This window comes from Rhinolophus hipposideros (assembly GCF_964194185.1).
Source record: "Rhinolophus hipposideros genome assembly, chromosome: 11".
NCBI classification, from domain to species: Eukaryota; Metazoa; Chordata; class Mammalia; order Chiroptera; family Rhinolophidae; genus Rhinolophus; species Rhinolophus hipposideros.
Window position 1 is genome coordinate 23,637,875 of NC_138057.1, and position 16,128 is coordinate 23,654,002.

At 32.4% G+C, this 16,128-nt stretch overlaps 1 protein-coding gene across 15 annotated transcripts in view; it reads left to right on the forward strand.

Annotated features, from left to right (window-relative positions):
• ZDHHC21 (zDHHC palmitoyltransferase 21) overlaps positions 1 to 16,128 on the forward strand; it is a 76,419-nt gene that overhangs the window by 12,272 nt on the left and 48,019 nt on the right. For 11 of the 15 annotated variants that reach the window (XM_081067811.1, XM_081067809.1, XM_081067810.1 and 8 more), the window contains exons 3-6: positions 962 to 1,160; positions 2,664 to 2,762; positions 8,295 to 8,406; positions 12,260 to 12,398. In XM_081067811.1, coding sequence (XP_080923937.1) covers positions 1,007 to 1,160; positions 2,664 to 2,762; positions 8,295 to 8,406; positions 12,260 to 12,398 — 504 coding nt within the window. In that variant the 5' untranslated portion in view covers positions 962 to 1,006. The remainder of the gene's footprint in view (positions 1 to 961; positions 1,161 to 2,663; positions 2,763 to 8,294; positions 8,407 to 12,259; positions 12,399 to 16,128) is intronic. The other 4 variants (XM_081067801.1, XM_081067799.1, XM_081067802.1 and 1 more) reach the window with 1 other exon arrangement.

Below are 16,128 nucleotides of genomic sequence, written 5' to 3' on the forward strand. Positions count from 1 at the left end.
TTGAGAAACATTATCCTAGTTTATTATTGTATTATTCCGTTGTATTTTATATAAAAGGTGCCCCCTAGATCTCATATAGTAATTTATTGTTTAAGCTTTGTAAGTTACATTTAAAGTATGGATATTTTTTAAGTCACTTTTTTGGTACCATAGATATAGAGGTATCTTAACTTTAGTAGCTCAGTGGGAGGTCTGTTAGCATTTTGTTAACTGAGAAAAGTCCCATTTAAATAGGTGTCTTCTTGAGTTGATAGTAATAAGAATAGTTGGGCTTCATTCCATTAATTTAAATATTTTAGGCAGTTCGTAATTACTTTTTACTTTTTATTATAATTTTTCAAAACGATTTTTAAGCTTTTCATTATGGTTTAAAATTGCACAAATCTTAAGTGTACAGTTCAGTGAATTTTTACATACATTATATACATAAAGTATGTAAAAATACTTTATGTATATACCCCATAAATCGCTACCCACGTCAAGATATAGAATATTTTTAACCCCTCAAATTTTCCCTCGTGTCCCTTTCCAGTTAATAAAAACCCCTCCCACTACAAGATTACCATTATTTTGACTTGAATGCCCATCAGTTAGTCTTATGATTAAAAGTACAAAAAATTTTATGCAGATGTATCTTTTGGTGGGTATGTTCACTCATTACTCTTGGGTTTACACATGGCATTGCTGGGTTAAGGACAGGCTTGTGTTGAACTTCAGAAGGTGGTGCCAATTTATGTTCTCTGTTAGCAATTCATACTGAAAATTGAAATTAAAGTATTTGAAACTTACGGTGAAATTTGAATATTTTGAAACTTCTCTGTTTTCCAAAGCATTTTATTTTGTCAAAAATATGCAAAGGAAACTCAACAAGTGTCCTTTTTTAGTTGCCAGTAATATAGTGTTGTTTTAGTCAAATAATTTTTTCTATATCAGTAACTTTTTTCTTTTTTCTCTCTCCTAGGATCGTCATTCCGTGTGGGTTGGCAGGCAGTTGTAGGACTGCAAAATGGGTCTCCGGATTCACTTTGTTGTTGACCCACATGGTTGGTGCTGCATGGGTTTGATTGTCTTTGTCTGGTTATACAATATTGTTATAATTCCCCAAATTGTCCTCTTTCCTCACTATGAAGAAGGACATATTCCAGGCATATTAATAATAAGTAAGTTTCTAGGTCTTTATTTATTTCTTTATGTAATTAAAGATTTTCCTCATTGCGAATGTTTTCGGAGCATAGTGCTACTATGATAACCTTTCTTTTAATATTGTTAGTACTATTAGTGTAAGTTATTTACTACACTGTGAAAGTTAAAAAATAATGGCTTTCATATATATTTTGCAGGGTTAGATAAATGTGATATCTTCATATCTAACTCTGAAAAATATATACAAATCATTTTGTTTTAAAAAACTGGTACAACAGTGCTAATTTGTATGTGGGTGTATTTTTAATGTTTCTGTGATGTACTTACTGCAAATGTAGGAGTTTGAAGAATGAAGATGGTATACATTACTGAGAAATGAGATTTTCCTGATATGTATATTATTGACTATGATGTCCATTATAATACTTTGAACTTCTGGATAATTATTTTCTGCTATATCTTTGGTGGTGGCTTGCTTATAATTAAAAGCGTAAGTTTGAAATGACATATTTTATATGTACATGACATTTACAGTTTCCATGTACATGATGTCATTTTGACCTCATAAGAGCTATGGGAAATATAACCTCTGTTATACAAATGATCAAGCTGACCATATACAATGCATTCAGTCCTGGAGTCAGCACTTGAACTAAGTTTCCTATGACATGTGAGTGCCATCTTCCCCCCCCCCCCAAAAAAAATGCCTGTATCTTATTCATTATTCATTTAAAAGGTGAAATTATGATGAATGAATCTATTTTCTCTTACTGTTATTTTTTTCTAATTTTTAGTTTTAAATATTTTTAAAAAGTTTCTAGATATTTTATTTTCAAATTAAAAACATTAAGATCTATTGAAAAGGGCAATTGAACATCACTAACTCAAAGTAATTTTTTGTGTATGTGTGTAAATTTTTAAAAAACTAAATTTTATTGGGGAGTATTGGGGAACAGTGTGTTTCTCCAGGGCCTATCAGCTCCAAGTTGTCCTTCAATCTAGTTGTGGAGGGCGCAGCTCACTGGCCCATGTGGGAATCAAACCGGCAACCCTGTTTTTCATAGCTCACACTCTAAGAAACTGAGCCATCCAGCCACCCCACTCAAAGTAATTTTGAAGATAGCCAGTTAAAGTTAATGAAGAAGTTTAACTGTTGAGCAGGTTTAAAAATGCTACTTTGATTCTTTCAAACATAGTACATGTAGTAATTAAAAGGGAACCCATTTATTTATACTGTTATTGATAGAGAATCTCTGTTAATATAAAATCTGATTTATAACAAGTTTATCAGTTATTATCATGCAAAGCAGTATTTAAAAGTGGTACATTTAAGGTAGTCCTCTTGGCAATATTATTTGATGAATGAAAATAATTAATCATTTAATTTTTCCATTTTATCTCTTGAAAATTATTTATCTTGGTGGTATTAATTAAAATATACATGTAAATTTTCAATATGCTTGTTGATAAAATGTTTTGAAGCATAAATGGCTAATATTATTTATTTCTTTATTTCAAAGTATTCTATGGCATTGCTATATTTTGTCTGGTTGCCTTAGTAAGGGCCTCAATAACTGATCCAGGAAGACTCCCTGAGAACCCTAAGATTCCACATGGAGGTATGGTACTACTCTGATTTATTAATTTTACTATGCCAGAATTATTATCTTTATTAATATATTTTATTACCTTTAGTATATATTAGTTATATGTCTTCCATAAAACACAACATTTAAGTTTTTTCTCAAATGTCTTCTTTCCAAATTTCTCTGTTTAGGATAGCAAATCCCAGCTGACTCATATCCCCCACTCCTTGGCTGTCCTTTTCAGTATTCTTGTGTATTTGTTTGTCTCTTCTCCCACTATAGCTCCGTATAACCTCTGTGAGGGTGTAGAGTTGTTGTTTTGTTTTTTTCATTTGTTTAGTGCTGTATCTTTAGCGCCTGGAATGGTCTCTGTCATTTAGTAGATGCTGTGTATATATTTGTTAAATTATATATAGTTATCTGATAAATTATATTTTTATTTAATAAAGGAATTTTTTGATACTGCCACTTACCTCGTGACATAATAAATATACTATTGCTTGTAGTAAATTATGCAGTATTATGATGTATTGCCTATATTTCTCCAAGTTCTAACAATTCAGTGAAAATTTTGAAAGCCTTTTATTCTAGTTTCAATTGAAGGTAACTTTTTTTTTTTTTAATTATCTTACTGTATAGTAACTGTTCACACCACAAAAATGAATTGAAAATGCATTGCTTATTTTATTACATGCCGATATAGTAAACCTCATTTACCTTTTTTCCTGAGTTTCACTTTTTGAACATTTGCTCTGTAAGCTTTGAGAACTCTCTGTACTTCTATTAAGAAATTTATGTCTTTGTTGTACATTATAGAACCAAAATAGTTTGTATAGAAATTCAGTGGTTTCCAAACTTTCTGCACATTAGAATCACCTGGGGAGCTTTTAATACAGTGTCCTTATCACATCCCATAATAATTAAATTGCAATGTGTGGGGGGGGTGGGACCAGGTATCAATCAGGATTTTGGGGATCCCAAGTGATTCAATGTGTAGCAAAGTTTGGGAGCCATTCATTCCAAAATTAGTGGCAAGTCATTTATATGGCCTCCGTTGAGTTTCCCTTTTTTTTTTTTTTAACGATTTTTATTGGGGAAAAGGAACAGGACTATTGGGGAACAGTGTGTACTTCCAGGACTTTTTTCCAAGTCAAGTTGTTGTCCTTTCAATCTTAGTTGTGGAGGGTGCTGTTCAGCTTCAAATTGTTGTCCTTTCAGTCTTAGTTGTGGAGGGCGCAGCTCAGCTTCAGGTCCAGTTGCCATTGCTAGTCGCAGGGGGCACTGCCCACCATCCCTTGCGGGAGTCCAACAGGCAACCTGGTGGTTGAGAGGACACACTCCAACCAACTGAGCCATCCAGGAGGCAGCTCAGATCAAGGTGCCATGTTCAATTTTAGTTGCAGGGGGTGGAGCCCACCATCCCTTGTGGGACTCCAGGAGTTGAACTGGCAACCTTGTGGTTGAGAGCCCACTCGCCCATGTGGGAATCGAACCGGCAGCCTTCCGAGTTAGGAGCAAGGAGCTCCAACAGCCTGAGCCACGCAGCCGGCCCCCTCCGTTGAGTTTCTGATTACTGTTTTTTGAGACCCATTATTTAGGGGCTTGCTTGGCCATGCATGTTTTATGATTAAATAGGGGTGATATGACACTGATGTTTACTTAGCTGTAGAAGTTTCTGAAAACTGTATTGAATATTTAGGTTTGATGAACTTAAGGAAACAGTATCACTGTCACTTAGCAGTTTGTGTGTGTGTGTGTGTGTGTGTGTGTGTTGTGTGTACACACTTGCACTCACCTGTGTTTGGGGGTAGCACTCTGATTTGTACAAAATCTTTCTTCTCAACTAGCTTAAACCAAAGGCTCTAAAATATAGATATCTGTATTGTCTACTTCAACTCTAAAACTTGTTTCTGATGAAATCTTTTAGTTCGCAGTGGTCAAACACTCAATACCTACATATTTCAGATACTGCAAATCAGTGAATGGGGCCACGTAGGAATTATTTCAGATTGAAATTTTCGTATCTTATCTAAAGAGAGTGGCTACTACTCAGCTAGAGGGTTTATACCATGAAAAAAGAAAAGGAGAAGACTAAGAAATGGTTTATAGATATATGTATAGGGTAGGTTAAAATAGATGGATCTTTTTTCTTGCTGTACTAGCAAAAACATAGATGATTTTTAGATTTTTACAATAGTGATTTTTTTCTTTGCTTTTTAAACACATAGGGGTGTGTGTGTATGTGTGTTTGTGTGTGTGTGTGTGTGTGCTCATGCATGTGAGTGAAAATGAGTTTTCATAGGTATTTCTCATTTTGCATACTTGTATAGTATCTTAAATTTAGCCAAAGGAATAGCTCAAGCTCTTTGTTTAAATTTATGGTCCAGACCATAAATCACCAAACTTTTCTTTACTGTAAAGTGCCAGATAGTAAATATTTTCAGCTTTATGGACCATACAGTCTCTGTCACAACTCTTCTGCTTTGCCAATGTAGCAAAAGCATCACGTATTAGAAAATACGTAAATGAATGTGCCTAGCTGTGTTCAAATAAAACTTTATTTATGGATATTGAAATTTGAATTTCATGAGTTTTATATACCACAAATTATTACTATTATTATTATTATTATTATTATTATTATTATTTTCAATCATTTAAAATTTTCAAAATCATTCTTAGCTCATGGGTCACACAAATACAGGTCCTGGCCTGGATTTGCCTGCGGACTGTAGTTTGCGAACCTGAGAATTACAGACTTTCTCTGCCAAATGCACTCTTCTGTTCTTAGGATATAATATTTTCAGTCTGAAATAAAGAATTTTATTGTTTAGAATATTTTGCTAAAATTGCCAGTAATAAGTATACTGTATTTATGTTTTAAGGGACTGGTTTAAGCACATATAGTTTTTATGTTGTCTTCTAATGAAAATTGGCTCATTGAGGCGACTTTCCTTTTTTACTATATTTCATAAAGTATGTGAATTCAACGTCTTAACATTTGGGATGTTTGGGAGCATCTAGTAAAGTGGAAAAAAAATGTGATATGCTTGTGACATTGTTTTTTGCTACATATAAAATGAATTTCCATTTTATTTACCGTTAAATAATGCTGGTTTAATTGTATCTAAATTAAACCTTAATATTGTTGCTCTCTCACATGTTTTTATTAAAATGAAACCTGTAAGTAAAAAATGAAAGAGGGTTTTTTAAATTAAAGTTTATTGGGGTGACACTGGTCAACAGAACTAAATAGGTTTCAAGTGTACAATTCTATAATATATCATCTGTATATTGCATTATGTGTTCACCACCCAGAGTCAGTTCTCCTTCTGTCAACATATATTTGACCCCCTTTACCCTCTTCTACCATCCCCCTCTTACCCTCTGGTAACCACTAAACTGTTGTCTGTGTCTATGAGTTTTTGTTTGTTTGTTTTGTTCCTTTAGTTTTATATGCCACCCATGAGTGAAGTCATATTGTTCTCGATTTTTCTGTCTGACTTATTTTATTTAGCATAATAATCTCAAGATCCATCCATGTTGTCACAAATGGCAGCATTTCATCTTTTCTTATGGCAGAGTAGCATTCCATTGTGATATATACCACATCTTCTTTCTCCAATCATCTGTCAAAAGACACTTTTGTTGTTTCCATGTCTTGGTCACTGTAAATAATGCTGCAGTGAACGTCGGAGAACATATATCTTTACAGATAAATGTTTTCAGATTTTTTGGGTAGATACCCAGGAGAGAGATTGCTGGGTTGTATGTAATTCTGTTCATAATTTTTTGAGGAACCTCCACACTGCCTTCCATAGCGGCTGCACAATCTGCATTCCTACCAATGTGTATGAAGGTTCCTTTTTCTCCACAGCTTCTCCAACACTTGTTATTTTTTGTCTTGTTGATGATAGCCATTTTAACTGGTGTAAGATGATATCTCATTGTGGTTTTTGATTTGTATTTCCCTAATAGCTAGTGAAGTTGAGCATTTTTCATGTATCTGTTGGCCGTTTGTATGTCTTCTTGGGAGAAGTTTCTGTTCATGTCCTCTGCCCATTTTTTAATTGGATTGTTTGTCTTTTTGTTGTTGAGTTGTATGAGTTCTTTATGTGTTATATTTTGGATATTAGCCCCTTATCGGAAGCATTGTTTGCAAATATCTTCTCCCATTTGGTTGGTTGCCTCTTTGTTTTGTTGATGGTTTCTTTTGCTGTGCAGAAGCAATTGGACTTTATTTTAAAATGAGATTTTAAATGGAAAAATCTCAACTTTCATATTATTGGAACAACCAGTAAATTCAATATAGATTTTATTTATAATTTATCCATTTCTTCAGATACATCGATAGCAGAATGTTTTTTCAACTTTATTATATAAAGTTCCAATACACTTATTTTACTCCTGGACACTAAACTAAAATAATGGAATTAAAATAGTGTATCTTTTTAGAAAATTGAATACTGCCTGCTGTTTTCTTCCTTCACTTATGTTTAGAATCTTTCATTTAAAAAAATTTTAAACTTTTCATACTGTAGCAAGCATTTAGCAACCACCTATTGTGTAGTAGGCTCACATTTGCATATACTAATATTTACTCTGAATGTGGAGTTAGATTAATTTTACAGACTTTCAATGCGGTTAGGGTATAGTTTAAACATAAGTGGTGAAAGGTTCAATTTTGTAAAAGTAAAATTTTTCAACAAATATTAAAAAAATACATACTGTATAATGAAGCAGTTGTCTTATCCTGGTAAATTACTTTCCTTTATAGTTTTTGTATAATGAAAACAATGACTTTTCTCTATTTCTGTAAACTTCATGTTTTTAGCACAAACCTTATTTGTATACTTTTTCACTATAGACTAGAGGAAATTGCTCTTGATGGTGGCACAGTTTTGTAAAGAACTTTATTTCTATTAGATAGTAATTTTCTTGTAATGTCTTCACTTTTGAAACTATTTTTATACATCCTAAAATTATCTGAAATTCTCCCATAAACATTCCCAAGTGGATTCATTATATTAAAAAATAAAAGTGTTTTTGGCCCAGGTAACTGTGGGGTGTGGTGGGCGGGGCGGGGGTGGAATGCCATCTCTGTTTCTCTAATGAGTTTATAGGATTGATTTTGATTTATTAATCCATGTAAACAGGACTCAGCATTAGTCCTTCTTTAGAACCTTTACATAATAAAATTTCTAGAGAGTAATTTATTTATATAAAATTCTGTTTTCATATAATAATTTGGTTGTACATAGAGTTTTGTCATTAAATTTTACTTATAACAATATGTCCAAAATCCAAATACATTGTTTTCTATTCCTTAGTTTGACTATTAATAGTGTCTCATTTTTATAGTGTTTAAAATCAGAAACATACATAATCAGACATATATAGAACAGAGTGGCAACATGTGTGGCAAACACAATACTAGAGACTTAGAAGAAAAATATCTTAGACATATATATTGAAGACTTTGTATAAAATCTTAGAAACAGTTGTTACTAAATTTCACAATTACTCATTTGCCTTCATTAAATAGATTTTAATTTCTTTCTCTAGAAAGGGAGTTCTGGGAATTATGTAACAAGTGTAATTTGATGAGACCAAAGCGCTCCCATCACTGCAGCCGCTGTGGCCACTGTGTTAGGAGAATGGATCATCACTGTCCATGGTAAGGAATGAATAATTCACTTTTGGAAGGAAAAAAAAAAAACACATAAGTCTTAGTACTTAGCAGATTTAAACAAAAGTTTAAGGTTATGTAGTTTTAAAAAAAAATTTAATAAGGATGCATTTTTGATTGTACGGTTCTGTGAATTCCCAAAGTCATTTTTCCACAGAGATCCTATCTTTTCTAACACGGAGATATTTGAGCGGAAAACTAAGAATTAACATGAACCCAAATAAAGAACGAAGGTGATTGTATTAAATCAGGCATTATATGTAGAGCATTTCATACAGTACTTGACATTTAGAAAGCACTTAAATAGTAGCTGTTATTATTTCTAAGTGTAATAAACCACATACATCCCATTATTTGTATTTTCCTTCCCATTTGTTTAATTAAAGAATAACACTTTTCAGGTACCCTGATACCTCATTTCTCCCCCGTTAAGCCTTTTTCAGTATTATGTGTTAGATATAAGTATTAATGTTGCATACATGTTGGGTGTAAGTGGTACCTAGCTGATTCTGCTGAACTGCCAGCACTTTTGGTCAATAGGGGGCTCTCTTGTAATATTTAATGAAAATGATCAGTTGAGAAATAGAATTTTTTAAAACAAATGCTGTGAGGATTCTGTGTTGTATCTCACTTCAAAGCTGCCACAAATATCTGTGAACAATACTGTATTTAGGTCTGTTTTTCTAGGATGGGATCTCTATGTAAATATTTAAACTGGTATATTGTAGTACTTTATAAATATATATACATGTATGTTTATGTATATATGTTTATGTATATATGTATATATGAATGTTAGCATCATTATGTTTATACACACATCCATGCATGTGTACAAAGTTAACTACATAACAGGCTTCTTATAAAGGCATTTATCTAAAGTTGACTGAAGGGAAGAGTTTAGCTTTGCCTAATAATGCTAATCAATTTAGAATTTTCCTTATTTTTGATAACTTATTTTGAGAGCACAAGTTATTATTGGCAAGCTTTTAGTGGAAATTTGGGTTTTGCTATAAACTGATAATTTAAATAGAAGGTAATTTTCTGAGATTAGGAGAAAAATAAAAGCATTTTAGATAAAAACACTTTGTTTACTATATTAGAAAGTTTAAAATTGTCTAGTTCCATCAGAAGGATAGTATAGTATGTAACATACAATTGGTGTTTAAAAATATGCCTTGAATTTAAACAGATTCTCAAGTGCTTTGTACACCTCAGTGATCTGTTTACAAATAGAATAGTACTAGATGAAAAAAAGCTAGGTAAAAAGGTAAGTGGTAATCACCCTGAAGAACTCAATTTTATACACTTTTTAGAGTAATGTTTCTGATTGATTAAAAATATAATAAATGTTCATGATACAGTTGGTTATTGATACTTCCTTTTAGAAAAATGCAATAGTTTAAGCTTAAAAAAATAAACAACCAAATAGGAAATGTATTAATACTATAGAAATTTGTGATATTATTTATTTATTTACTTTTAAAGAATGAAGACTAACTTGATGACAAAATAAAGTGCTAGTTACCAAAACCCTAAGATGGGGGTGAGGTCTCTGTTTCTAGGCCTCTTGCTACCTTCCAATTTAGTCAACTTCTCAGAATATCAGTAGGAAGACGAGTGGAAGTAGAAAAGAATTGTTGGATAGGAAAGGAGAGACCAGAGACCTAAATAGATTTACGGATTTTCATGATTGAATTTTCTAATAGAGCATTGCTGAGATATTCAGAGTGAAGGAAATGTACAGTGTAAATTGGAAGCAAGAAGAATTTTTATTATTTTCAAAAACTGCATTGTTAAGTGCAAATTTGTAGTCACAATATAGTCATGAGAACATGAATACGGTATGGGGAATATAATCAATAATGTTGTGAAGATTATTGAGGGTGCCAGATGGGCACTGGATTTACCAGGGTATCATTTCATAGACTGTGTAGATGCATGACCAATACACTATACATCTGACTGAAGTAGAATAATATTAAATGTCAACTATAATTAAATACATACATGTATATGTATACACACACATACATATATATATGTATATATATATATATACACACTGTGGGGTGCCAAAAAATGTGCACATCTTAAGAGATGTTATCTACATGTATTACTTTCCGAAGTTGAATTGAATTATGGGAGCAATGTGTAGTATGACGTTTGCTCAAAAGATGGCGTTAATCAAATGAATGCTAGCGTCATTCATTTTATTACAATTTAATACAGTTTTTTTCCTTTCTTAAAATGCATATGTATGTTTTTGGATATATATATATATGTGGCCACGGGATGTAAAATACAGCATAGGGAATATAGTCAATGGAATTGTAACAGATACGTACAATGTCAGAGGGGTAGTAGATTGGTGGGGGTTTATTACTTTGTGAGGGGTGTAAATGTCTAACAATTACATTGTTTTGTACATGTGAAACTAATAAAAAAAACACACCTGTATGTTATGACTGCCTAACAGTTTTAGATTTGGGGGTCACTTTTCAGATCACCTTAAGACTTTCTCTGTTTCTTTATCTATTTTAATTGTTACCAAAAGAACTCTGACATATATAGATTGACTACCTTAGTGTTTCTTAAAGCTCTTTTGTTAAGAAGAATGCTATGATCGTAGCAATTATTTCTCAAATTGTGGGCAACAGGGAGGATGGGACAAGCATAAGTTATCTTTCATGCATAGCTGTTGAAGAATATTTTTGAGTACATACATAAACACACTTCTTTGACAGCCCTGCTTGTAAATGACAAAACACAGGAAATTTTCCTGTTAACAAAGCATAAGTTCTTAAGTCTAAGAAATGCCTCTGCAAGGCTTTCCATTCAGTTCGACATTTGATTTAAAAAAACAGTTTAACAACACACCTTTAAAACAATTTAAGTTAGGGATTGAACCTATTATATCATTTTGTTCCAAACAGTGACAGTATAATACAATGTTGAAATAAAACATTAATGCAGGGTAATTTATAGATTTAAATTAGTGTTTTCTGCTGGAATTGTAAAATATTTTGGAAATTTGGATACAATAAGTTTGGAACAATAAAATATTCAGCTTGTATTAGCCTTAAAAAATATGTGATTAATCCTTTTTTTCCTAATTAGGGTTTACTATTGTATTGCTGGAAGTATAGCTCTAAGAATTTGTAAATAGTTTTGGATGTGTTTGTATTCAGAAACCAAGGATAGCTTTTACTTTTTCAATTAAATTTATTGGGGTGACATTGGTTAATAGGATTATATAAGTTTCAAGTGTACCTATAATAGATCATCTGTATATTGCACCGTGTGTTCATCACCTCAAGTCAAATCTTCCATCACCATACATTTGATCCCCTTTATAGGTATGGCTTTTAAAAGCAAAAAAAAAATTGTGAACTTAGCAGTTATGTCAGAATGGCAGGTTGAAATTATTTTACTTCACATCATTCCAGTCACTCTCCAAGCTGGACTGCCGTAATGGACGAGCAGTGACCACTAATTGTACATGGTCTAGCAAGTGTCTTAACTCTTTCGTTCCTGTTTCCATATCAGTGAAACAATGAGACAGCTCTTCCTGCCTTACTGGGTAGTTGTGAGTTGAAGGGGATCATATACCTGTGGACTACCTTTGTACAGTAGAAAGTGCTTTACGAATGTGAGGTGGCATATTTCCCTGACATCTTTCCCTGTGCACTGTTTGCTTTTAGATTTGAGTGGCTTTAGCATTATCTCCATGAAGTTAAGCATAAATGAAGTTCTTTGTGTTTATTTTGTTTTACCTATTCTGAAACTAACATCTTATTAAAGTGTAAAATATCGTTTCTTTTTTATTTTTTTTCTTCAGGATTAACAATTGTGTTGGTGAAGATAATCATTGGCTTTTTCTGCAGTTGTGTTTCTACACTGAACTTCTTACTTGCTACGCACTGATGTTTTCCTTCTGCCACTATTATTACTTTCTTCCACTAAAAAAGCGAAACTTGGTAAGAAATGTTTATATCCACTAATGTTAGAGCAACTGTAGCATACACTTATCAACATAAGTGCAATTCCTTTAAGTGCAAAAGATTGAAAACAAAAGCAACACAAATAGCCCCCCAAATTAATGAATTTTAAAATAATTGGGATTGAGAAAATACATCCTAATCTGACATTTCCTTTTAACCAAATTCATTTATGATTATTTATCAGTGTTGAGTGGCTTTCTTTAAAAAGCAACATATTCGACCTTTCAATATACGAGTATATGTTTTGGTTTAAAATATCTACAATAATGAGAAAATGAAATTTGTTAACTTCTTGTTTCTTTCCAAGAATAAAAATAGACTAAGTTTTAAAATATTCTCAAAGGAATGTTAAGTTCTTTAGAAAAAGGACATTTTTTCCCTCTGACTTTTAACAATACCAATAAGAAGAATTTGCAGGATGCTTTAAGCAAAATTGAATATACCATTTGAGGCAGCAGGGGAACTACAACAGAGGTAGGTAAGGCTTGCCCAAAAAGGTGATGGTAGTGGTGGTGGTGTAAATAGCAGCAACTAGGAGTTTTAAGTCTTTTTGACTGTGTATCAACCCTATGCTATGCCATTTTCTCACTGTAATGCTCATGACAAAGGCATGAGGTGGGTACAGTTTTTTCCCCATTTTTATAGATGAGGAACAGACTCCCGTGTTTCCCCGAAAATAAGACCTAGCCAGACCATCAGCTCTAATGTGTCTTTTGGAGCAAAAATTATATAAGACCTGGTCTTATTTTACTATAATAGAAGACCAGGTGTAATATAATATAATATGTAATATATAATATATAATATAACATAATATAATATAATATAATATAATGTAATATAATGTAATATAACATAATACTGGGTATTATATAAGACCGGGTCTCATATAATATCACATCCCATCACATCACAACACAACATAACATAACATATAATGTAATGCCATGCAATATAATGTAAGACCGGGTCTTACTAATTTTTGCTCCAAAAGATGCATTAGAGCTGATGGTCCGGCTAGGTCTTATTTTCAGGGAAGCATGGTAGTAGGCTTTAAATAAGTACTTACTGAAGGCACAAAGCTAGGAAATGATTATTCACCTGGTTTTAGTAGTAGAGCTGGGATTTGAACATGATCTTGTGTTTTCTGAATCTTACTTTGTGTGTTTTGTGTGTAGAGCTGGTATTTGAGCCTGATATTTATGTTATTTGGACTTTGATTGTGTTTTTAAAATACCATCTGTGTGTGACAGAGAAAGAGCATTCACAGGCTTGCAAATGTGCATGTGAGGTAGCAAGATAGGGGAGGAGAGAGGAAAGAAAGAATACAATTCTTGATAGAGAAGGAATTTTTCTTTCCTATTTATATGATTTTTATATTGCTTAAATCTTGTATAATAAAAATAAGTTCAGTGGTGGTACATATAATTAAATTTTGGGATAACGGAGAGAGTGAGAGAATGTCTTATAGTTCTAAATATTTAGATCTAATTGGGGTATTTAATTCATTTTTATTTAGTGTAACTGGTAGTCTTTCGTCTTCCTATTTTCCATTTGACCCATGTGTTCTTTGTTTCCGTTGTGCTCCTTTTTCTGCCTGCTTTGGAATTTTCAAAAAAAACTAATTTATCCTTTCTGATGACCATAATTTTTTTACTCTTCTTTTAAAGATTTTCCAGAGATGTAAACATTCTTGCTTGATTTTTTGAAATTTGATCTAAGTTTGTACTTTGACCGTTGCCCTGATAGCGAATGCAGTGGCTTTAGAACACCACCTGTCATCATTTTTGATATTGTGGGGCATAAAATAAATGTAGAACTAAATCACATGATGAAATGTTGTTGCTGTTGTTTATATTTTGTGTGTTATAATGCATATATTATATGAAGTAAGTGTTCATTTAGAGTTATTTAAATATCAATGCTTTTTCTAGTCCTTGCTGTCTTCGTACATTTCTCAACTTCTTTCTAGGAGTATTTTTTTCTGCCTGTTGTTGGAAGTCTACTGGAACGAATTCTCCTAGTTTTGGTTCACTTGAGAATTTCCTCATTTCTGTTTCATTTTTGAAGGATTTATTTCCTTGGCATAGAACTACAGGGAGGAGTTGCTTTCAGTTTCAAAAGGTGTTATTGCATTGTTGCATGGTTTCCATCATTTCTATAAAGTCAATTTTTAGTCTTACTGTCACTCCATTGAAATAAAGTATCTTTCTTTGGCTGCTTCTATGATTTAGTTAATTTAGTTAATTATTTATTTCAGCTTTAGTGAGGTATAATTGACATAAAAATGTGAGTTATTTGAATTGCACATCATTGTCATTTGATACACATATACAGCATGAAAGGATTCCCCCATCTAGTTGATTAACACATCCATCATCTCACGTATTTATCTGTTTTTGTTTTTTTGTTTTATTTTTTCTGGAGGGAACATTTAAGTCCTACTCTCTTAGCAAATTTCAATTATACAATACTGTTATTAATTGTAGTCACCATTAAATCCTCAGATCTTATTCATCTTATAGCTGAAGTTTCTACTATGCTTTTACCAACCTCTCCCTATTTCCCCCAAACCCTGCCCCTGGCAACCACTTTACTCTATGTTTCTATTAGTTTTACCGTTTTTAACAAAAAAATTTGTTTTATTCTATGTATAAGTGATACCATGCGGTATATGTCTTGTCTGGAATATTTCATTTATTATGATGCCGTCAGAGTGCATTTATATTGTTGTAAATGTTCTATCTCTGAATAGTATTCCATCGTGGGTATGTACATAATATTCCATTGTGGGTATGTACATATACATATACATTATATATATACATTATATATGTATACGTATATGTATATGTTATGTACATATACGTATATACACACATATATGCATTATATATATAAGTATATACACACACATGCACACACACACACATATATGACATCTTCCTCATCTGTTCATCCATTGATGGATACTTAGGTTGCTTCCATACCTTGGCTATTGTGATTAATGTTGTAGTGAACATAGGAGTGGAAGTAATTTCCTCGATACCCTGTTTTCATTTCATTTGCATATATACCCAGAAGTGGAATTGCTGGATCATGTGGTGGTTTTATTTTTAATTTTTTGATTCCATACTGTCTTCCATAGTGGTTGCACCAACAACGCACAAGGGTCCCCTTTTCTCCACATCCTCGCCTACACTTACCTCTTGTCTTTTTGCTATAGGCATTTTAACAGATGTGAGATGATATCTTGTGGTTTTGATTTGCATTTCCCTGATATTAGTGATGTTGAGTGCCTTTGCATGTACCTGTTGGCCATCTGTATGACTTGTTTATAAAAGTGACTGTTCAGTTCCTCTGCCCATTTTTTAATCAAATTTTTTGTTTTTTGTTTTGCTCTATAAGTTCTTTATATGTTTTGGATATTAACCCATTATCAGATATATGATATGAAAATATTTTTCCCATTCCATAGGTTGTCTTTTCATTTCGTTCATGGTTTCCTTTGCTGGGCAGAAGCTTTTTAGTTTAATATACACCCACTGGTACATTTATTTTTGTTTATTTGTTGCTTTTGCTTTTGGTGTCAAATTCAAAAGGTTTCAAGACCAACATCAAAGAGCTTACCCAATATGTTTTCTCTCCTGAGTTTTATTCTTCTATGTTCAAGTTGTTAATCCATTTTGAGTTGATTTTTGTGTAT